Source organism: Leptonychotes weddellii, chromosome 15 (assembly GCF_054177405.1).
Source record: "Leptonychotes weddellii isolate Sample4059 chromosome 15, ASM5417740v2, whole genome shotgun sequence".
In the NCBI taxonomy this organism is placed as follows: Eukaryota; Metazoa; Chordata; class Mammalia; order Carnivora; family Phocidae; genus Leptonychotes; species Leptonychotes weddellii.
Window position 1 is genome coordinate 43,370,000 of NC_138383.1, and position 22,637 is coordinate 43,392,636.

At 41.1% G+C, this 22,637-nt stretch overlaps 1 protein-coding gene across 12 annotated transcripts in view; it reads left to right on the top strand.

Moving 5' to 3' along the window:
• The window catches only part of PIGL (phosphatidylinositol glycan anchor biosynthesis class L), a 101,291-nt gene that overhangs the window by 12,989 nt on the left and 65,665 nt on the right, over positions 1–22,637 (top strand). For all 12 annotated transcript variants that reach the window (XR_014140613.1, XM_006735978.3, XM_031030868.2 and 9 more), the window contains exon 2: positions 572–671. Coding sequence is in view for 11 of the 12 variants with exons in the window: in XM_006735978.3 (XP_006736041.3) it covers positions 572–671 (100 nt within the window). In the remaining variant the exon portion in view is untranslated. The remainder of the gene's footprint in view (positions 1–571; positions 672–22,637) is intronic.

Here is a 22,637-nt window from a genome sequence, read left to right on the forward strand (position 1 = left end):
GGGCAGTTATAGAAGAGGCAATCTTAAATCTGCTTACCTCCAAAGCCAGTGGTCTTGGCAATATGCAATACTGCCTGTAGCATGCTATGGAAATGCAGACAGACAGACAGAGGGACAGACAGATAGATACAGAGATGGGGAGGCTTAAATGGTGATGATTCTAAAGACTGGGCTGCTGTCAGTCATCTCATAGGAGTGAGTAATATTTCCTTCAGCCTTTCATCATAACCACAAATTTTTCAGGTGGCTTAAGTCCCTTAGGGAACAAGATGAGATAATGATGAGTAAACTGGGGGCGCCTGGGTGGCTCAGTCCATTAAGGGTCTGCCTTCGGCTCAGGTCGTGATCCCAGGGTGCTGGGATCGAGCCCCGCATCGGGCTCCCTGCTTGGCGGGGAGTCTGCTTCTCCCTCTCCCACTTACCCCTGCTTATGCTCCCTCTCTTGCTGTGTCTCTCTCTGTCAAATAAATAAATAAATAAATAAATAAAATCTTTAAAAAAAAAAAGAATGAGTAAACTGATAGATTTCCACTATTAAAGAAATCTACCACTGTGTATTTGTTATCTTCAGGAAATTACTACAATCAAGGGGAGGTGCGTAAGAAAGAACTTCTGCAGAGCTGTGATGTTTTGGGGATTCCATCCTCCAGTATAATGATTATTGACAACAGGTAATTTTTCCTTAAAAAATGTAGAAATTCTTTGGCAATAAATCCGCAGTGGTACACTCAAAAGACACCAAAAACTAATGTGGGTGGGTAAGACCATCTTATTTGAGAAGTCTACTTAAAATAGTTCCACATTTGTTTTTAAATGACAGTGTAATGCAAATAAATGTTTTCAACTTCTGTTCAGATTCTGTCTCTGAAGATAGCTACTTCTCTTTTAATCTTTAAAAACACTGTTACAAAAATTTCAAAAAATACACAAAAGTATAAAGAACTGTGTCATGAACCCCCAGATGCCTGTTACCGAAGCCCAGTAATTATCAAGCCTTTTTTATATTTGCTTCATCTACCCCCACTTCCCATATTTTGTGTGTGCGAAGCACTTCTAAAGAAAATCTAGTCATCAGGTTGTTTCACCCCTGCATGGTTAGATAGACATCTCTTAAGAAGATAGACATTCTTTCCTATGGTCACAATGCCATTATCATCGCATCCAACAAAGTTAATACTTAATTAGTAATTAATTAATGTTGGTGTCCTCCAACACCCAGTCCATACTGACATTTCTCCAAGTAGCTCAAAACTGTTTTTATAGTTGGTTTGTTCAAGTCAGGGCCTAAACGAGTCCACACCCTATAGTTGGTTCACATCCTGCACTTCATTGCTCCTCCCTCCCTCCCCCACGTTGTCTTTGTTGAAAAAACTTAGTTGTCGTATAGAATGTCATGCATTCTGGATTTGTCTTGCCTGCCTCCTCATGGTATTAAGTTGTTCTTCTATCATTCATATTTCTTGCAAACTAGAACTTAGCTGTAACTTTCAGGGGTGAGAATACCTCTATAAACTGTACTGTGTACTTCATATTGAATCATTTCAGGGGACCACATGCTATCCGATTGTCTTGCTTTCTAATGATTCTACCATTGATAGTGAATTCACACAGCAACGGCTGCTCCTTTCATTTTAAAGACCCACACCCACCTTTCATGTAATGCTTTCATGATTGCCTGAATCATTGGTTTTAACTAGAAATAGCCAAATGCTGAGTTTCTAAATGTCTCCTGCATTCTAAATGTATTAGCTGTAATTCTTCTGCAAAGCAAAATTTTATCAGCTGGGGCTATTTAGTTACCCTAGTATATAATTTGATCTGAATAGACTGGATAAATGCTTAATTCTTTCTTTTTTTAAGATTTTATTTATTTATTCGAGAAAGAGGGAGAAGGAGAGGGAGCATGCTCAGGGGGAGGGGCAGAGGGAGAAGCAGACTCTCCGCTGAGCAGGGAAGCTGACTCAGGGCTGGATCCCAGGCCACCAGGGTCATTACCAGAGCCCAAGGCAGATGCTTAACTGACTGAGCCACCCAGGCGCCCCTAAATGCTTAATTCTTTAATTGCCATTTTCAGAATAAGGAGTCGATGCCCTACATACCTCCGGCAGTAATCCATTGTTTGTGGCTTGGATGGGGAGGGCACTTTTTTATTTCATCGGGTACCTATGTGTTTTTATGTATTCAGGGTTTCCGTTTTGGTCGTATTTTTTGATTCTCCAATTGTCTCGTCTTTGGCTATTGAGCCTCTTAATGTTAGCTCCTATGCCTTTTGGCATGGTCTCTTTAGTTGTGTAAGATTTGCTTGCTGTCAAGGACAACGAGATTTCCCAGTGCCTTCTTGTATGCTTTCTTGCCCCAGTCCTGGCATCAGCCATCCCTCTAACGAGCTTTGGTTTCTCTTGGTAGGGTGTGGTGTTTAGAGACCATAACTAGAGTTACTAGGAGTGTGTATTGCTACAGTGTTATTATTTCCTATTGTTACTTGACCTTCATAGTGGACAGAGCTAATAAATATGTATTTTTTTAAGGAAAAAGATATGAGGAATACTAATGCTTACAATGTAGAGTTAATATTTCAAGGGTTTTGTTTAATACATTTGACTTTTACATCAAATCTCTTTTCTCTTACACTGTAAGTCTTGCTTTCTAACAACATGAACATAATTATTCTCTTTTTAAATCTTGTTTAAGGATTTTATAAAACATGAATGAAAAAAATACTTGAAAAGCAGATATTGAGGGCGCCTGGGTGGCTCAGTCGTTAAGCGTCTGCCTTCAGCTCAGGTCATGATCCCAGGGTCCTGGGATCGAGTCCCACATCGGGCTCCCTGCTCAGCGGGAAGCCTGCTTCTCCCTCTCCCACTCCCCCTGCTTGTGTTCCTGCTCTCGCTGTCTCTCTCTCTGTCAAATAAATAAATAAAGTTTTTAAAAAAAAAAAAAAAGAAAAGCAGATATTGAAAACCAAGGCTAAATATAATATGACTGATCATGATGTCTGCAATTTACTTTAGAATGATTCAGAAAAAAAAAATACATACCTATATAGATTAAGCCCAAATAGTAAAATATTAACAATTTGAACATTGATGAAAGATACATGAGTGTTGATTATACTGTTCTTTTAACTTTTTTGTTTGTTTGTAAATTTTTATAATAGAAAAAATTCTGAGTACCATACCACATACCTTTTCTCTGATTATTTTCTGGCATATATAAATATATGTTAATATATTGTTACTGACCTGCCTCTTCAATTAAAAAAAACAAAAAGAAAACTCAGGGGCACCTGGGTGGCTCAGTGGGTTAAGCATCTGCCTTTGGCTTAGGTCATGATCCCAGGGTTCTGGGATCGAGCCCGCATAGGAATCCCTGCTCAGCGGGGAGCCTGCTTCTCCCTCTCCCAATCCCCCTGCTTGTGCTCTCTCTCTGTAAAATAAATAAATAAAATCTTAAAAAAAAAAAATCAGAGGTCTACATAACAGCAACTGGAGTTTGTATTACTATCTTTTGGGCTTAAATATCAGTTCCTTACCAGCAACATTGCTTTTGGGATTTATTATAAAATAAACTGTGCTTGCTTCCTTTTTTTTAAGATTTTCCATTTCTGTTATTGGGTAATGTGCAAGAAGGGGATAACACAACTTATAACATGATGAAGAGACAAGTTCCTTGAAGTATAAGCAAAGAAGAAATAAACAATCACCCCCAAAATGTATAAAAGGCCAAAGTAGTAATTTTGCTGATGTTTTCAACTCATTCCTACAAAACAAAATTTGCTCTGCTATTTTTACAGGCCAGGAGTACTAGAGAAGAAGTTATAAGTTATATCTTTACTATAACCCGTATCTAGTTATATCATAATTTTCAGATTCTGTTTGTCCAGGGAATGAGTCCCATTTGGATAGTTTACCGTTAAGTAGGTAAACACTAACCAATTTCTAAGATGAACTGGTAACTTTACTTAACAGTTGACCTTAATTCTGGGACATAACAAGGGAAATTTATAAGAAAGATGCAGCTTGCTTATCTGGTATGTGGTTTCTGTTATCTAGATTCTAGATATACAGTTAAGGACAGGAAAGAAGTGCAGTAGAAGCTGCCTTCACCCACCATTTGTTTATTCCTACTTTCTACATTATTTCAACAAAGTCCCAGTCGGATTTTGTTGTTTACCCTTCCAAGATTAGAACAAGTACACTATTAGGGGCACCTGGGTGGCTCCGTCGTTGAGCGTCTGCCTTCGGCTCAGGTCATGATCCCAGCGTCCTGGGATCGAGTCCCGCGTCAGGCTCCCTGCTCGGCGGGGGGCCTGCTTCTCCCTCTCCCACTCCCCCTGCTTGTGTTCCTGCTCTCGCTGTCTCTCTCTGTGTCAAATAAATAAATAAAATCTTTAAAAAAAAAAAAAAAGAACAAGTACACTATTAGATGAAGGAAGTTACTAGTCCAGGCAGGCTTGGTGAATCTAATGAGTTACAAATGAGTCTGAATCTGCTAGGATCCATTTAGGCGGCTTCAACAGTAAATGTGTCCTCCTGCATATGAAGCCACCGGAAAGCAAGATGGCGCCAGGTTGGCTCGACAACATCATCAAAAACCCAAGTCCTTTCCATATCTCTGTGCAGCTGTTTCCATCATGTCAACATCTCTCCCCTCACGGTTAGAAGGTGACCGCGTTAGCAGTTGCAGGCGTCACCTGCAGACACAACTGTGTCCTGCCAGGAACGGGGGTATTTTCCTTCGGCACATCTCTATATTCTTTATATTGTGGAGAAAAACCAGGAGTTGCCAACAGACTCTCTGAGGTCTCCTGCCCTGCGTGGATCATCACCACCACCACCACTTCTACCAACATCCCAACCATGGTAGCTGTTAGATACCAGCTTTATTTATTTATTTAAGAGTGCTTTATTTCAGCAGAAGAATGCTGGGAATGGCTATAGATAGGAAAAAATGCTCATTTTGCCTCACTGTCTTACAAAGCCTGTATGCTTTACAACCCACCTAGCCTTGTGTTTTTGTTGGGTTAGGTTAGTGAAGGTCTAGGGGACTGGCCTAGGCTGGGGCCTAGCTATAGGACTGCTTAGGATGCAGAGCAAGGAGATGTATTTCAAGTGTCCAATCTAAACCAAGGAACAAAAGATATATTAAGCAGATGACGTAAACAAAAGGAAAACAGGCTAAAAAGACAGAGCAGGTTCTGTGGGTAATACCTGGAAAACTACTAGCACCTCTAGAAGATCCACAGTGGAGCCTGGGGAAGAGCAGAAACTATAAATGGCTCTAAGTTGATTAAGACCACTTTGTTGAGAAAAATCCAACGGATTGTTAGGCTTAGATTGTCTCCATGCATTGTCCATGAGCTGAGTCACTCTCCCTGGGTTTCCTTTTTCATTTCAGTACCTGCTTTAATTAGCTGCTTCCTCCCACAGTAGAAAAGGGTGGGGGGGAGTAGAGTTTAGATGAGCAGTAAATAAATTAGCACTGGCAGACATGTATCTCTTACTGTTTGAACCTTCATGACATCACAACAGAATCAGAAACAATAGTGGAGACAGATGATCAGTTGTTTGCTTTAGAATTATCACTTTAGGGGCGCCTGGGTGGCTCAGTCAGTTGACTGAGGGACTCTTGATTTCAGTTCAGGTCGTGATCTCAGGGTCATGAGATCAAGCCCTACGTTGGGCTCTGCGCTGGGCATGGAGCCTGCTTAGGATTCACTCTCCCTCTGCCTCTCTACCCCCTACCACTTTCGCCATAAATAAATAATTAATAAATGAAGTTTTAGAATGATCACCCCGATGATTCTGATGATAGAATGGATTGAAGAGTTTAGGACACAGGCCAATCAGTCTCGTGCATTTATCCTGGCAAAAGGAGAATGTCTCAATTTAGAGTGCAGCAGGTAAGATGGAGATGAGGGGATGAATTCGAGTCTTATTGAAGAGGTTTAAGTGGCAGGATTTCAAGAACAGAAGAAATCTGGGATAACGGAAATTACAGGCATAGAGATGTAAGTGGATAAAGATTAGCTGGCATAGTTTGCAGGCGAGAATTGGGTTACGGGAAAGAACAGATTAGACATCCTTAGCATATAGAAAAATTAAAACCATTGGAGTGGATGCAGTTGCCCTTGGATCAATGGGGCGATAAGAGAGTATGGAGATCAGGCAAGGCAAGAAGAGAAAACCACAAATGACGAGGAAGAGAATTACGCATTTGGTGTCATATAACCTGAGGAGTGGGCATAGGGATAGTTCAGAAAATTGTGAAGCAAATGAGAAGTCCCTACTCAGAGAAGAACCCCAATATTAAGCAAAATTAGCATCAGATGCTATAAAAAATTCTGTATCCTTCTTTTTTTCATGAGAGAATATTTTTAGCATTTCCCCAAGTCATTAAATAGTCCTTAGAATGGTCTTAAAGATTTGATCACAAGGATGTATTATAACCTGATTAACATTCTCCTGCTATTGAATATTTAAGTGTTCCCGATATTAAAGTATTTTAAAATTTGATAATAAATCTTTGAAGTTCTGACCCTTTCCTTAGGTAGATCCCTAGATGATGAATTACTGAGACAAAGGACAGGACTTCTTGCAGTTTCTTTTATCTGGGTACCAAAAGCATTCTTACTAAAGTTATTGTGGCTCATCTTATTTTTTTGTTATTATGAATAAGACTTTTTCTGATATATTTTTTAAGACTTCACTGCTGATGTGGAGAGGATTTACTGATTTTTATGTATATTTCTTTTATATCCATACACTTACGAAACTTCTTTAAAGAACCTAACAACATTTCACTTGATTCTCTTAGTGTTATGGGTAAATCATCTGCAAATAATACTAATATAGTCTTCCATTTTTCCATTAATGCCTCTTATTTATGTACCACTTCTTATTAGTTTGGGTGGAATTTCTTAAATTGTGTTAAACAATTTTAGTAAGAGCAGGTAATTTGATCTGCATTAATGATTTGATTGAGAACACATCTATTTTTAGCATTAACTGTGTTGGCTGCCGGTTATGAAAGATATTCTTGGGGTGCCTGGTGGCTCAGTTGGTTAAGCGTCAGACTTGGTTTTGGCTTAGGTCTTGATCTCAGGGTGGTGAGATCAGAGCCCCATGTAGGACTCCATGATCAGCACAGAGTCTGCTTGAGATTCTCTTCTCTCTCCTCCCCTCTGCCCTTCCCCCTGCTCCCGCTCTTTCTCTCTCTCCCTCTAAAATAAATAAATAAAAATCTTAAAATGTATATATTCTTCATTGTGTTAGGCATTTTTGTTGGGAACTCACCTTCATTGTGTTAGATTTTGGGGCTCCTGTCATTTATGTGCCCTACAAAGAGATAAGAAAAAAATTTCAGGGGTGCCTGGCTGGCTCAGTCAGAAGAGCATGCAACTCTTGATCTCAGAGTTATGAGTTCCAGCCCCACATTGGGTGTAAAGATTACTAAAAAAATAAATCAACTTAAAAAAAGAAAAAAGTTTCAGTTTATTCTCTATTTTATTTGGCTCAGGGTAAACTACTGGGGTCATCATGGGGGAATTTTTCCTCTATCTATGCCAATTGGTTCTGTAATGCTTTCAAGAGCACAGATCTAGAGCCAGACTACCCCAAATGCCCGAGCTTTATCAGGTTATTAACCATCACCTACAGAAGTTACTTACTCTCTGTTCGTAAACTTCCTCCTCCGTAAACCTTGAAAGATACGTGATTTTGAGTAAATCTGTGAAAGAAATCACTTGTTTGTTTGTTTCAAAGATGACGTACTTCCCTTTTACTCCGTTGGTATATGTTGCGATTTCTTTTCTCATTATTAAGATTAGTAATAATATGAATGGGCTTGTGCCCCGGCACCGTGTTTGCACACACAGACATCCTCCTGTGCAGTGTCTGCTTTGCCCAGCAACGCAGGATGTTTCTTCAGGGCCAGGTCTGAGTGGTGAAGACTGCCCTCAAACCAAAGATCTTAGCTTGGTTATTAAGGTCATCATTCTCACCATCTATCTTAATTTATTAATTTTTGTATGTATTCTGAAATCACGCAGCTTCAGCAACATCCCCTACTTGTGAAATGCTACAGTAGAGAGGTAGTCAACTTGTCAAAAGTAAACACTTCGAGGGGCGCCTGGGTGGCTCCGTCGTTAAGCGTCTGCCTTCGGCTCAGGTCATGATCCCAGGGTCCTGGGATCGAGCCCCGCATCGGGCTCCCTGCTCGGCGGGAGGCCTGCTTCTCCCTCTCCCACTCCCCCTGCTTGTGTTCCCTCTCTCGCTGTGTCTCTCTCTGTCAAATAAATAAATAAAATCTTAAAAAAAAAAAAGTAAACGCTTTGAGAAGCCAATTTGAAGACTCAAGGAAACCATGTGTCTTAGCTCAGGCTGCCATAACCAAATACCGTAGCCTGCATGGCTTAACCAATAGAAATTCATTATCTCACAGTTCTGGAGGCTGGAAGTCCCAGATTAAGGTCCAACAGCATCAGTTTCTGGAGAGGGTTTCCTTCTTGGCTTGCAGATGGCTAACTGCTTTTGTATGCCTACATGGAGAGGAGAGAAAGAAATTTCTCTCTCATTCTCTACTTACAAGGCTACCAGTCTTACAGGATTAGGGCTCCACGATTATGACCTCACTTAACCTTAATTACTTCCTAAAAACCCAATCTCCAAATACAGTCACATTAGAGGATAAGGCTTCGACACATGAATTTTGGGAGGATACAATTCAGTCCCTAGCAATTTGCAATCTTTATTCATTCTTTCAGCCTCGCATTTCATAACCCAGAAAAAGCAGAGCTTTGGAATCCTACTTTAGGTTATTCAGAGGAGTCGAAGAGAAGAATTGGGGGAGGAGGAGAAAAGGAAAGTTGTATGGAAGACCTACACTCGTGATGATAATGGTCAATATGTAGTCAGCGTTATTGTCAGTGCCCAAAACCATGCTAAGTACATGATCTCACTTACTCCTCAAAATAATCCAATTATTTTTCCTATGCTGTGGATAAGAAGCCGTGGTTTGGTGAGAGGTTGAATAATTTGCCTGAGGTCATCCAGCTAGTGAGTGCTAGAGCTGGTATTTAAACTGAGGCAGTCCTCATCCAGAGCCTCTGTCTCAACCACCCTATCTTATATCTGCCCCATGCCTGACACATACTTTCACAAAGGCCATCTCATTTGAGGCTTTGACTAACTGTACAGGATGGGTTTTATTATCCTTTATTTGTTTCACACAAAGAAACTGAAGCTAAGAGAGATTAAGAGAATTCTCCGAGGTCAACACATTTAACAAATGGCAGTGGTAGAACCCAAAACCAGCAGGGAAGACAGAATTGATTCCTGCCTTTTTGCAGGAAAGTAGGTCACCTGTTTGTGACCAGTGTGTTTTGGAGAGTATATTTGATTGGCATTGTGTGTGGTCAGTTCTTTCTTCCCTTGTTCTGAGCCTCCTTGCTTGATTTCAGGGAAACATTTGGCCAGAAGAGCTCACCCCAGTAAACCACTCACCTAATCACTTACAGAGGCAAAAATATTCAGTTGTCAAGAAAAGAAGGCATAATCTCAGTCATTAGACAACTAAATGGACACTTTTGGCGACTTTACCCAGTTCTTAATACCTCCATAGGTATTCTGCTAATTTATTGAGTCATATGATATTAAATTGTATATTGTTAACAGATACATATTAAACGCCTGGAACGGGCAACATACCTTAGTAGATGTTGAAGAAAGAGAAGAACAGTTCAAGGTTTCGGAGCTAACTAGCAGGTGTTGGCATGACATTGATCATTGCTGCTTTTGTGCAAAGCTGTCTCACTGTGCATATGCTGAAGTTCAGGCCCACAGTGGAGATTAGAGACCCTCTCTGGGGTACTGGGGAATTGTATGTAATTGGAAAATGCAACCTACAGATTTAGTCTTTTGTTGCTTTTGTGCTTCTTAATATGTTGGAAGAGTCCATAGAATTATTTTGTCTTATATTTCAAAACAACAAGAAATATATGCAGGGGCGCCTGGGTGGCCCAGTTGGTTAAACGACCAACTCTTGATTTCGGCTCAGGTCATGATCACAGGGTTGTGGGATTGAGCCCTGGGTCAGGGTCCGCACTGGGTGTGGAACCTGCTTAGGGTTCCCTCTCTCCCTCTCTCTCTGCCCCTCTCCCATTGCTCGTGCTGTCTGTCTCTCTCTAAACACACACACATTTCTGTATGCATAGATAATTTCTAAAAATATGCATACTAGGGGCGCCTGGGTGGCAAAGTGGGTTAAGCTTCCAACTCTTGGTTTCTGCTCAGGTCGTGATCGCAGGGTCCTGAGATCCATGCCTTTCTGGCTCCATTCTCAGCATGGAGTCTGCTTGAGATTCTCTCTCCCTCTCCCTCTGCCCCTGCCTCTCATGCTCTCTCTCTCTAAAAGAATAAATCTTTAAAATAAAAAAAAGATATATACCAGACTTGTTAATAATAGCTGCTACTTAATAGGGGCAGGGAAGAGGGATACTTTCACTTTTTAATTCTACAGAATTCTGTACAGTTTGATTTTTTTTTTTTTAGAAAGCCTATATTTCTAAATTATATATATTTTTTTAAAAAGACTACCCCACATATCCAATAAAATATTCTTCCCTCTCTACTCAGCTTCCATCCATACAAGTGAATGCTAAATTAGAAATGATTCTGTGTACGTTGTGATAAGATTTGATTTGATAAATTAAAAGCATAGATTAGAGTTCCTTGAAAATATAACGATGCTTTTAAACCTTTTTATAAACACTGTGGTGTTCTCATGGGCCTCATTCTGGAGGGTGACTGAGAAGAAGGTCAGCTACATGGCTCCAAAGTGCTCTGACCTGAAAGGGTGGGGATTCAAGATAGGCCTGATCGTGATGGAATAAAACAAAGCAGATCCCCCCAATTATAACCCATGCCTGTCAAAGTGCTTTGGGGCCCAAGGACCTCTTGTTTAGCAAGACTTGCAAGGTCTCAAAGCTTTCCATGGTCTGATCCTGATCTCCCCGCTCGGCCTTATCAGCCACCACCTGCTCATACCCACATCACATCTATTCCCATGACAAAAGTAGGTAGGACTGCCCAATACCCCCATCTATGTCCAGTGCCATATTTAGGCAGGGTCTCAAATGTACCGTGCCTTCTTGTGCATCCACACCTTTGCATATGCTAGCCCTTCCCTCTAGCAGCCTTATTCCCTAACCCCTTGCCTGGTCCCTCTAGCAAACTCCTATTTTGCCTTCAAACCTTAGCTCAAGGGTTATTTTAGACTCTGTAGCACCATCCCTGATTTGCCTAGATTTTCGTGGGCACTTTTGTTACAGTCTCATTGTCCTATTATATCCTAGCATACACCCTAATTTTTTACTCTATACTATAAGCCCCTCTGTATCCCCAACCTCTATCAAAACCCTCAGTACAGGGGCACCTGGGTATCTCAGTTGTTGAGCGTCTGCCTTTGGCTCAGGTCATGATCCTAGGGTCCTGGGATTGAGCCCCACATCGGGCTCCCTGCTCAGTGGGAAGCCTTCTCCCTCTCCTACTCCCCCTGCTTGTGTTCCTGCCCTCGCTATCTCTCTCTCTCTCTCTGTCAAATAAATAAATAAATAAATCTTTAAAAGAAAAAAAAAAAAACCCTCAATACATAGTAGTTGCTCAATACATGTTTGTCGAATAAATGAATGACTCCACCCGTACCATAAACTTTCTTCCTGTAGCCAGCATGTAAATGTGTGCTCTCAAAGAACCTGAGTGATTGGGGCACCTGGGTGGCTCAGTTGGTTGGGCGACTGCCTTCGGCTCAGGTCATGATCCTGGAGTCCCGGGATCGAGTGCCGCGTCGGGCTCCCTGCTCAGCAGGGAGTCTGCTTCTCCCTCTCCCGCTCCCCCCTCTTGTGCTCTGTCTCTAAAATAAATAAATAAAATCTTAAAAAAAAAAAAAAAAGAACCTGAGTGACGCCTGGACATCCTGACCCCCTCTCCTCACTTTCTCTTCATTTACCCAGCAATGGGGACTCTGAGACTTAACGGAAGTTGTTTTCGCTTCCTTTAATTAAATAAAACAGTCTGGATCCCTGACTTGCGTAGTTATTTTTTTTTCTTTTTTTTTTTTAAAAGATTTTATTTATTTGACAGAGAGAGACACAGCGAGAGAGGGAACACAAGCAGGGGGAGTGGGAGAGGGAGAAGCAGGCTTCCCGCGGAGCAGGGAGCCCGATGCGGGGCTCGATCCCAGGACCCTGGTATCATGACCTGAGCTGAAGGTGGACGCTTAACGACTGAGCCACCCAGGCGCCCCCTTGCGTAGTTATTTTTAACTTTCTAGAAAGTTCTAAATGAGTACTTTGGTTTGGAAGGGTTTTTCTACAGCTCTTTATTTTGCCATCCTGTAGATTTGGCTCCATTTGTCCTAAGATTGCAGCACAATAAAAATCTCATCTCTCCCAGTGCTTGTCTTCACATCAGTTTGGCATTAACAAGCCCAAGACTTTTTACAGACTAATTTTAGCTGAGCTGGGAAATAGAATCCAGTACCTACTAGGAAACATAAATGAGTCTGGCTTACTAGCAGTTCCTGGAAGTCTTTGTGTTTTCCAATAAATCCATACAAATCACACAGTGAAAGAGAAGCCACAAAGCAAAGTCTGGGACTGTTGGGGTCATGTTGGTAATTAAACCCCCTCTCCTCTTGAGACCCAGTAAGAGTCTTTCCCCTACAAAAAAACAAAAGCAAAAAAAGGCCGTATGCTTGGCTGCCAAAGTAGATCTGACCAAGCATCCTCTCACTGTAAGAGATTAAAATAAAGCCTCCTGCAGTCCTTTTCTCCAGATACACAAAGAAGTGACCGGGCTGAGGCTCAAGGGCACAGTTCCAGGCCCAGTTGGCAAGAGCAAGTCAGGGCTCCCATCCTCCCAGAAGGCGCAAAGGACAACAATGTTTCCTAGAAAAGAAACCAAGGATGGAGACTGAAGTAGACTTAGCCGATATGGAGCTATTATGTGAAAACCGAAAGCTGTTTCAGTCCTGCTTCAAAGGCAGATTATTCTAGGAACTGAAGGGAGGCTGGGCCTTCAAGTAATGTGACTGGGGGAAGCAATGCAACAGAAGTAAAGTGGGACCAGCGAGGGGCGGCCTTCACAAAGCCTGCCTTTGTGTCTAGAGGTTACAAATATACCATAAAAACAGGATTCAAGGGGCACCTGGGTGGCTCAGTTGGTTAAGTGTCTGCCTTCGGCTTAGGTCATGATCCCGGGGTCCTGGGATCCCTGGGATAGAGCCCTGCATCAGGCTCCCTGCTCAGCAGGGAGTCCGCTTCTCCTGCTCCCTCTGCCCCTCCCCCCCGCTCGTTCTCATTCTCTCTCTCTCAAATAAATAAATAAAATCTTTAAGAAAAATAGGATTCAAGGTGGGGCGCCTGGCTGGCTCAGTCGGAGGAACATGAGGTCATGTGTTCGAGCCCCACGTTGGGTATGGAGATTACTTAAATAAAGAAACTTTTTTTTTAAATAGGATTCAAGGTTAATCTATATTGGGATATTTATTACAACGCTATTTATAATAGCAATAAATTGGTAGCAACTGGAGTGCCTGGGTGGCTCCATCGGTTAAGCGTCTGCCTTTGGCTCAGGTCGTGATCTCAGGGTCCTGGGAGAATCAGGCTTCTCCCTCTGCCCCACCCCTCACTCGCTCACTCTCTTGCTCTCTCTCTCAAATAAATAAGTAAAATCTTTTTAAAAAAATTGGTAGCAGTCTCAATGTAGCAGTGTATGATCAATTACATAGCCATGGTTCAGAGCATTAAACCATAATTTTCTAATGCATATTTAGTAACCCAAGAAGATGTTCATAATACAATATCCAGTTTTAAAAAGCAGTGTATAGGGACGTCTGGGTGGCTCAGTCAGTTAAGCGTCTGCCATTGGCTCAGCTCATGATCCCAGGGGCCTGGGATTGAATCCCACATCAGGCTCCTTGCTCAGAGGGGAGCCTGCTTTTCCTTCTACCTGCCACTCCCCCTGCTTGTGTGCACTCTCTCTCACTCTGACAAATAAATACAATCTTTAAAAAAAAAAAAAAGCAGTGTATACTTTGTTTACACTTTCCTGTATTTTTCCATAGTTTTGATAATGAGCATACATAAGTTATAACCCAAAAGTTTCATTAGATTTATTTTAAAATATATTATTTCCAAGTGTATCTTTTTCAGCCTTTATATTTAAAATAAATTTTTTTTTAAGATTTTATTTTTGTAGAGCAGTTTTAGGCTCACAACAGTACTGAGAAGAAGGTACAAAAATTTCCCATACACCCCCTGACCCCACACATACACAGCCTCCTTCATTATCAATATAATCACTCACCAAAGTGATACATTTGTTACAATGGATGAACCTACATTGACAAGTCATAATCACCCAAAGTCCGCAGTTTACACTAGGGTTCACTTTTGGTGTTTACATTCCATATGTTTGGACAAATGTACAATGACATGTACCTATCATTATAATACAGATTATTTTCACTGCCCTAAAAATCTTCTGTGTTCTGCCTATTCATCCTTACCACCCGACCTCTGGCAACCACTGATCTTTTTACTGTCTCCATAGTTTTGCCTTTTCCAGAATGTCATATAGTTGGAATCATACCATATGTAGCCTTTTCACTGGCTTCTTTCACTTAGTGATACGCATTTAAGGTTCTTTCTTGTCTTTTCATGTCTTGATAATTCATTTCATTTCTTTTTAGTGCTGAGTAATATTCTGTTGTCTAAATGTACCACAGTTTATCTATCCACCTACTGAGGGACATCTTGGTTGCTTCCAAGTTTTGGCAATTATGAATAAAACTACCATAAACAGAGGCACCTGGCTGGCTCAGTTGGTGGAGCATGTGACTTTTGATCTTAGGGTTGTGGGTTCAAGCCCCACCCTGGGCATAGAGATGGCTTAAAAAAAAAATCTTTAAGGGGCGCCAGGGTGGTGCAGGTGGTTGAGCAACCGACTCTTGGTTTTGGCTGGAGTCATGACCTCAGAGTCCTGGGATCGAACCCCATGTTGGGATCTATGATCAGCATGGAGTCTGCTTGGGATTCTCTCTCCCTCTCCCTCTGCCCCTCCCGACCCCACCCCTGCTTGCTTGCTCTCTAAGATAAATAAATAAATCTTTAAAAAATGAAAATTAGGGGCTCCTGGGTGGCTCAGTCATTAAGCATCTGCCTTTGGCTCAGGTCATGATCTCAGGGTCCTGGGATCGAGCCCCACATCGGACTCCCTGGTCCACGGGAAGCCCGCTTCTCCCTCTCCCACTCCCCCCTGCTTGTGTTCCCTCTCTCTCTCACTGTGTCTCTCTCTGTCAAATAAATAAATAAAAAATTTAAAAATAATAATAAAAATAGGGCGCCTGGGTGGCTCAGTTGGTTAAGCGACTGCCTTTGGCTCAGGTCATGATCCTGGAGTCCGGGGATCGAGTCCCGCATCGGGCTCCCTGCTCGGCGGGGAGTCTGCTTCTCCCTCTCACCCTCCCCCCTCTCATGCTCTCTTTCTCTATCTCATTCTCTCTCAAATAAATAAATAAAATCTTTTAAAAAAAATAAAAAATAAAAAATAAAAATAATAATAAAAATAAAAATAAAAAATGAAAATTAGGGGCACCTGGGTGGCTCAGTCAGTTAAGCATCTGCCTATGACCTTGGCTCAGGTCATAATCTCAGGGTCCTGGGATTGAGCTCCGCATTGGGTTTCCTGCTCAGTGGGGAGTCTGCTTCTCCCTCTCCCTCTGTCCTTCCCCCCACCCTACCCTCCCGTTCATACTCTCTCTGTCTCTCTCTCTCAAATAAATAAATAAAATCTTTTTAAAAAATTAAAAATAAGTATTTTTTTAAAAGACATTGAACAAAGGAATAAGATGGTTAGATTTGTGTACATATATATTTTTAATAATACATACTTGTAAAAAATAAAAAGAAAGTAAAAATCATCCAGATGCTCCTAACTTGGAAATGGCCATTGTCAGTATACTCAATGCGAGCCTTCTTTCTATGCATATTTACAGACAGAAAGATAGATGAATACATATTATAATTTTAGAAAAATGGAAATAATTCCATGGATGCCATGAAATTGAATGTTACTTGAAATAAAATGGAAGTAAAATTGAAAAACTTTAACTTGAGGTGAACTTGAGATAAATGTTCCATTTAATTCAATTACAGTGGATTAATTCCTAAAAATATCTGTCCAAAATTAAGAAGAAAAGATAGTGCAATATTTTGAGGTTTTATCAGTGGTGGTGTTTTTAACCTATGTTTCAAAGTATCTACTTCTTCTACTAACTGCCTGGAGGAAGTGAGCATATTTGGACTTTTCCCCAGAAATCCTTCTCCCCAAATTCCCATTATATTATTACTTTCACCTTATCAAGTTTTATGACACATTCTTTTCAAAAACCACTATTCCTGTAGTTGTTTCATCTTAATCCTGTGTTAGTCCAATCAGTCTGTTTTACCATGGTTTGTCTGACTTGACAGGGATTCATCCACCAATATGTTTTAGAAGAGCAGTTCATAGATGCTATATTTTTGTATATTTAAGACTACCTATCTGTTGTCTTTATACTTAAAGGACACCTTGGGTGGCTACAAAATTATCAGGTTGTACTTCCTTTTGCCCTGTAGATACTGTTTCACTGTTTTCTGGAAGTGAGTATTTTGGAGATGTCTACTACCAACCTGATTTTTTTCCCCTTGTAGACCATTTTCTTCTACCTGAATACCAAGTGATATTCTTTATCCTTATAGCTCCAGGACTTCATCATGTTATGTTTTTTAAATTTTTTTTTTTAAAGCCTTTATTTATTTGACAGAGAGAGACACAGCGGGAGAGGGAACACAAGCAGGGGGAGTGGAAGAGGGAGAAGCAGACTCCCCACCAAGCAGGGAGCCTGATGCGGGGCTCAATCCCAGGACCCTGGGATCATGACCTGAGCGAAGGCAGACACTTAACGATTGAGCCACCCAGGCGCCTGTTTTTTTTTAATTTTTAAAGATTTTTTATTTATTCATTTTAGAGGGAGAGCGTGCACGCAAGTGAGTGGGGGAAGGGGCAGAAGAAGAGAATCCCAAGCAGACTCCGTGCTGAGCATGGAACCTGAGGCGGGGCTCAATCCCACAACCCTGAGATTATGACCTGAGCCAAAACCAAGAGTCAGATGCTTAACAGACTGAGCCACTCAGGCGCCCCACACCATGTTATGTTTTGGTATTGATTGTTCTAAGTTAAATTTTCCTAGAATATGGTAGGACTTTCAATCTGTAGATTCCATGTTATCTGTCTGTTCCATTTGCTTTGTCTTTTTCTTCAGAAACACTAATTTGTGTATGTTGGATCTTCTTTGTTTTCCATAACTATCATCTCTGTGATCTATATGTCAATATCCCTTTCAGTTTTGAGATCTCTTCAACATTTCCATTATGTCTCTCACTTTATTTTGAATAGCTGTGTATTTATTTTTTTCCTTGCTTATTTGCCAAGCTACAGTAACTTCCATTTCTGTTATGTAGAAACCTCTTCTTGAAACCCTTAAATTTCTTCTTTAAGCCCCTCTTCCCTTTTTTTTCCCCCTAATATCATGCTGCTGGGAATTCGTTGAGACCCTGAAAGATATTTTGGAATTATATAGGTTTTTCAGCTGCTTTTTTGCTTACATTCTTCTCTCCTTCTTTCTTTCTATTGTTTTTAAAGTTGCCATGCATAGAGGATATCCCCCATTGGTTGTTTTGGGTTTTTTTCCTATGTTTGAGTAGGGCCAATACCTACGGGAGAATAGTTTTGGAGAGGCAGAGGAGGATTCAGGTATCAAACTGGGGCCATCTGAAGCTTCTGCTGAATCTTATTGTCCACACTAACTCTTCAAACCTTGTCTTTCCCTTACTATGGAGGCACCTGGGTTGGGTTTTTTTGGGTTTTGTTTGTTTATTTGTTTTCTTGTTTTTATGTATTCTCTTATTCACCTCTTGGTACTCTTCTAGGGCAAAGAGGTTTGATGTAAGCACTAGAAATAATTTATCAACATGATTCTCCTTCAAAGTCTGTTTCTCCATGACCATTATTTTCTCTAGTTTTCATGGTGCTAATCAGAGATCACTGGATGCCTCTAAGGATGGTGAGGCTTGATTCTGAGGGATTTTCAAGTCCCATTGAAAGTCCAACACACAGCATATGCTGGCCTGCTATACGCCCCCTCTTTCTGGGACAGATTTCACAGTATCAGGCAGGTCATGTTTCATGGTGTGTGGTTTTCTTTTTCTTTTCTTTTTTTTTTTTTATTTTTTTATTCTTATGTTAATCCCCATACATTACATCATTAGTTTTAGATGTAATGTTCCATGATTCATTGTTTGTGCATAACACCCAGTGCTCCATGCAGAATGTGCCCACCTCAATACCCATCACCAGGCTAACCCATCCTCCCACCCCCTCCCCTCTAGAACCCTCAGTTTGTTTTTCAGAGTCCATCATCTCTCATGGTTTGTCTCCCCCTCCGATTTCCCCCCCTTCATTCTTCCTGGTGTGTGGTTTTCTGATACAGTGGTTTTCTTGTTTCATCAAAGTTGGTGCTATGTAACTTTTATTTCTGTTGTTCCTTTCAAAACAGTTAAAAAAAACAGTTGAATTTCAGAGGAGAGTGAAGTGAGAATGTCATCAGCACCATAACTACAAGTCCACATTTCCATTTTAGACAGATTACCACTGACAGTGGAAGGAAGGATGAATAGGAGGAAATCAAGACCAGAAAGAAGAAAATGAGGAAAGTATAGTATTATGGAAAGAGTTCTGTTCCAGGAGTCTTGAAATGTGGGTTCAGGTTATAGTTCTGGGGCAAACCAGCTGTGTCCTTTGCAAATAATTTCCTCTCTCTGAGCTTTTCATTTGTTATATGTAAAATGAATGAGATGGTCATTTTACCAAAAGCTCCTGAGGCTAGGGTTCCTAGATTTTCCCCAGGAGCAGAGCAAGATATGTTTAGATATTATAGAAGAACAATATTCTATAAATGGAGTTTCATGTGCATAACTCAGTAATATGCCAGATATTTTTAAGTGCTTTCCAAAATTTTACTAAGCACTTTTACATTTAATGACATATCTCCAGCAGAATATGTCCATTGTGACAAGCTAGAGGCCTCTCATTGGAAAGATGAACAAGGATATGAAGAAACTCAAAAGTAGACCTTCCTTGGGCAACCCTCTTGGGTCCCCTCTCTCTATGAGAGCTTTGTACTATCACTCAATAAACTTTACTATCACTCAGTAAACTTTGCAAAAAAAAAAAAAAAAGACCTTCCTTGATTAACCAAAATAACTTTAGCCTGCTTACCCTTACCTCTACTGTCATAGTCCATTTGGGTTGACATAATAAAAATACCATAAATTGGGTGGTTTATAAACAACAGAAAATTATTTCTTATAGTTCTGGAGGCTACAGAGTCCAAGATCAAGGCACCAGCAGATTTGGTGTCTGGTGAGGACCCACTTCCTGGCTCATAGATGCTCTCTTGTCATGACAGAAGGGGCAAAGGGGCTCTTTGGGGTCTCTTTTATAAGGGCACCAATCCCATTCATGGGGGCTCCACCCTCATGACCTAATCACCTCCCAAAGGCCCCATCTCCAAACACCATCACATTGGGGGAATCAGTTTCAACATACGAGGGAACACAAGTACTCAGTCTATAGCCTCTACAAAAATGGTACTAGGAACCAAAAATTTTAAATATGAGGCAATTAATTATCTAAAATGAAAGTCTTATGGACAAATAATGTTAATGACCAGAAGAAAGGTTATTAGGTCAGTCTTTCAGATTATTTCCTCATAGCACCAAGTTCCAAGAAATAATTCTTAGTCATTTGTGGGATGTTCTCGAGAACGCTTGGGATAAGAAAAATTGCAGCTGCCTGTATGTGTTGCAATCTAAGATGATGTGGTGCTGTCTTCTAGTTTTGTAAAACTGTCATAGCTAGTTAGACCTACTAAGGCTGAGATACAGCTTAACTGGCCATTTCTGTAGTTGAAGGATTTGTGGACTTTACTCTTTTCGGATTCTCTTTTTCTCTTTCTTTCTTTCTTTCTTTCTTTCTTTCTTTCTTCTTCCTTCCTTCCTTCCTTCCTTCCTTCCTTCCTTCCTTCCTTCCTTCCTTCCTTTCTTCCTTCCTTCCTTCCTTCCAGGGAGAGAGAGAGAGCATGAGTTAGGGCAGGGGGGTAAGGGAATAGGGGCAGAGGGAGAGGGAGAAGCAGACTCCCCACTGAGCAGGAAGCCCTACGTGGGGCTTGATCCCAAGACCGTGGGATCATGACCCGAGCCAAAGGCAGACACTTAACCAATTGAGCCACCCAGGCACCCCTCTTTCTTTCTTTTAATAATATATGCTGCCTTCACATATATAGTCAATTGATTCTCAACAATAGAGCCAAGACAATTAAGCAGAGAAAGAATACTCCTTTTAACAAATGGTGCTGGGACAACTGGATATCCACGTGCGAAAAAACAAAGGTGGACTCCTTCCTCATACCTTACACAAAAATTATCTCAAAAAGACATAAGAGGGATGCCTGGGTGGCTCAGTGGGTTAAGCGTCTGCCTTCGGCTCAGGTCATGATCCCAGGGTGGTAGGATCGAGCCCGGCATCCGGGCTCCCTGCTCAGTAGGAAGCCTGCTTCTCCCTCTGCTTGCCGCTCCCCCTGCTTGTGCTCTGTCTCTCTCTCTCTGACAAACAAATAAAATCTTTAAAAAAAAAAAAAAAAAGACATAAGAGCTGGGACACCTGGGTGGTGCAGTCAATTGAACTCCCAATTCTTGGTTTTGGCTCAGGTCATGATCTTATGTTCCTGAGACCGAGCCCCGCGTCAGACTCCATGCTCAGCACGTTGTCTGCTTGAGATTCTCCCTCCTTCTCCCTCTGCCCTTCCCGCTTGTGCTCTCTCTCTCTAAAATAAATAAATAAACCTTAAAAAAAAAAAAAAAAAGACAGGGCACCTGGGTGGCTCAGTCGTTAAGCCTCTGCCTTCGGCTCAGGTCATGATCCCAGGGTCCTGGGATCGAGTCCCACATCGGGCTCCCTGCTCGGCAGGAAGCCTGCTTCTCCCTCTCCCACTCCCCCTGCTTGTGTTTCTGCTCTCGCTATTTCTCTCTCTGTCAAATAAATAAATAAAATCTTTAAAAAAAAAAAAAAAAGACATAAGAGCTAAAACTATAAAACTCTTAAAATATAGGAGGGGCACCTGCGTGGCTCAGTTGGTTAAGCATCTACCTTCAGCTCAGGTCATGATCCCAGAGTCCTGGGATTGAGCTCTGCCTTGGGCTACTTGCTCAGCGGGAAGCCTGCTTCTCCCTCTCCCCCTGCCTGCCACTCCCCCTGCTTGTGTTCTCTCTCTATGTCAAATAAATAAATAAAATCTTTAAAAAAAAAATATGTAGGGCGCCTGGGTGGCTCAGTTGGTTAAGCAACTGCCTTCGGCTCAGGTCATGATCCTGGAGTCCCTGGATCGAGTCCCGCATCGGGCTCCCTGCTCAGCAGGGAGCCTGCTTCTGCCTCTGACCCTACCCCCTCTCATGTGCTCTCTCTCTCTCATTCTCTCTGTCTCAAATAAATAAATTTTAAAAATCTTAAAAAAAAAAATATGTATATATATATATTTACAGGAATAAATCTTAATGAGCTTTGGTTAGGCAAAGCTGTCTTTGATATGACACCAAAAACACAAGCAGCAAAAGAAAAAATAGACAAATTGAACTCATCAAAATTAAAACCTTTTGTGCATTAGAGAACACTATCAAGGGGTGCCTGGCTGGCTTTTTCAGAAGAGCATGTGACCCTTGATCTCAGGATTTTTGAGTTCAAGCCCCATGTTGGGTGTAGAAATTACTTACAAAAAATAAATAAATAGATAAATAAATCACTATCAACAGAGTGAAAAGACAGCTTACAGAATGGGAGAAAATATTTGTAAATCATATATCTGATGAGGAATTAATACCCACCTATAGACGCGTAGATAGGCACAGCTGTATGACATGTCAGTACTATATAATGAATAACATATATTTATAACATATATAATACATAATATATAAAGAACTCCTACAGCTCAACAACAATAAATGAATAGCCCAATTTAAAATGGGCAAAAGAGGGGCCTCCTGGCTGTCTCAGTTGGAAGAGCATGTGACTCTCAATCTCAGGGTCGTGAGTTCAAGCCCCATGTTGGGCATGGGACCTACTTTAAAAAATAAATTAATTAAATTTAATTAAATTACAGTGGGCTAAACACTTAATAAACAATTCTCTGAAGATATGCAAATGGCCAAAAGCATGGGAAAAGATGCTCAACATCATTAGTCATTACAGGAATAGAGATCAAAACCACTGTGGGATACCACTGCATACCCACTGGATTGACCATAATTTTTTAAAATAAAAAGAGAAATACCAGTTGTTGACAAGGATGCAGAGAAATTGGAACCCTCATACAGGGCTGGTGGGAATGTGAAATGGCGTAACCACTACCAAAAATAGTTTGGCAGTTCCTCAAAAAATAAAGCATAGAATTACCATTACTCAGCAATTCTACTCCTACAA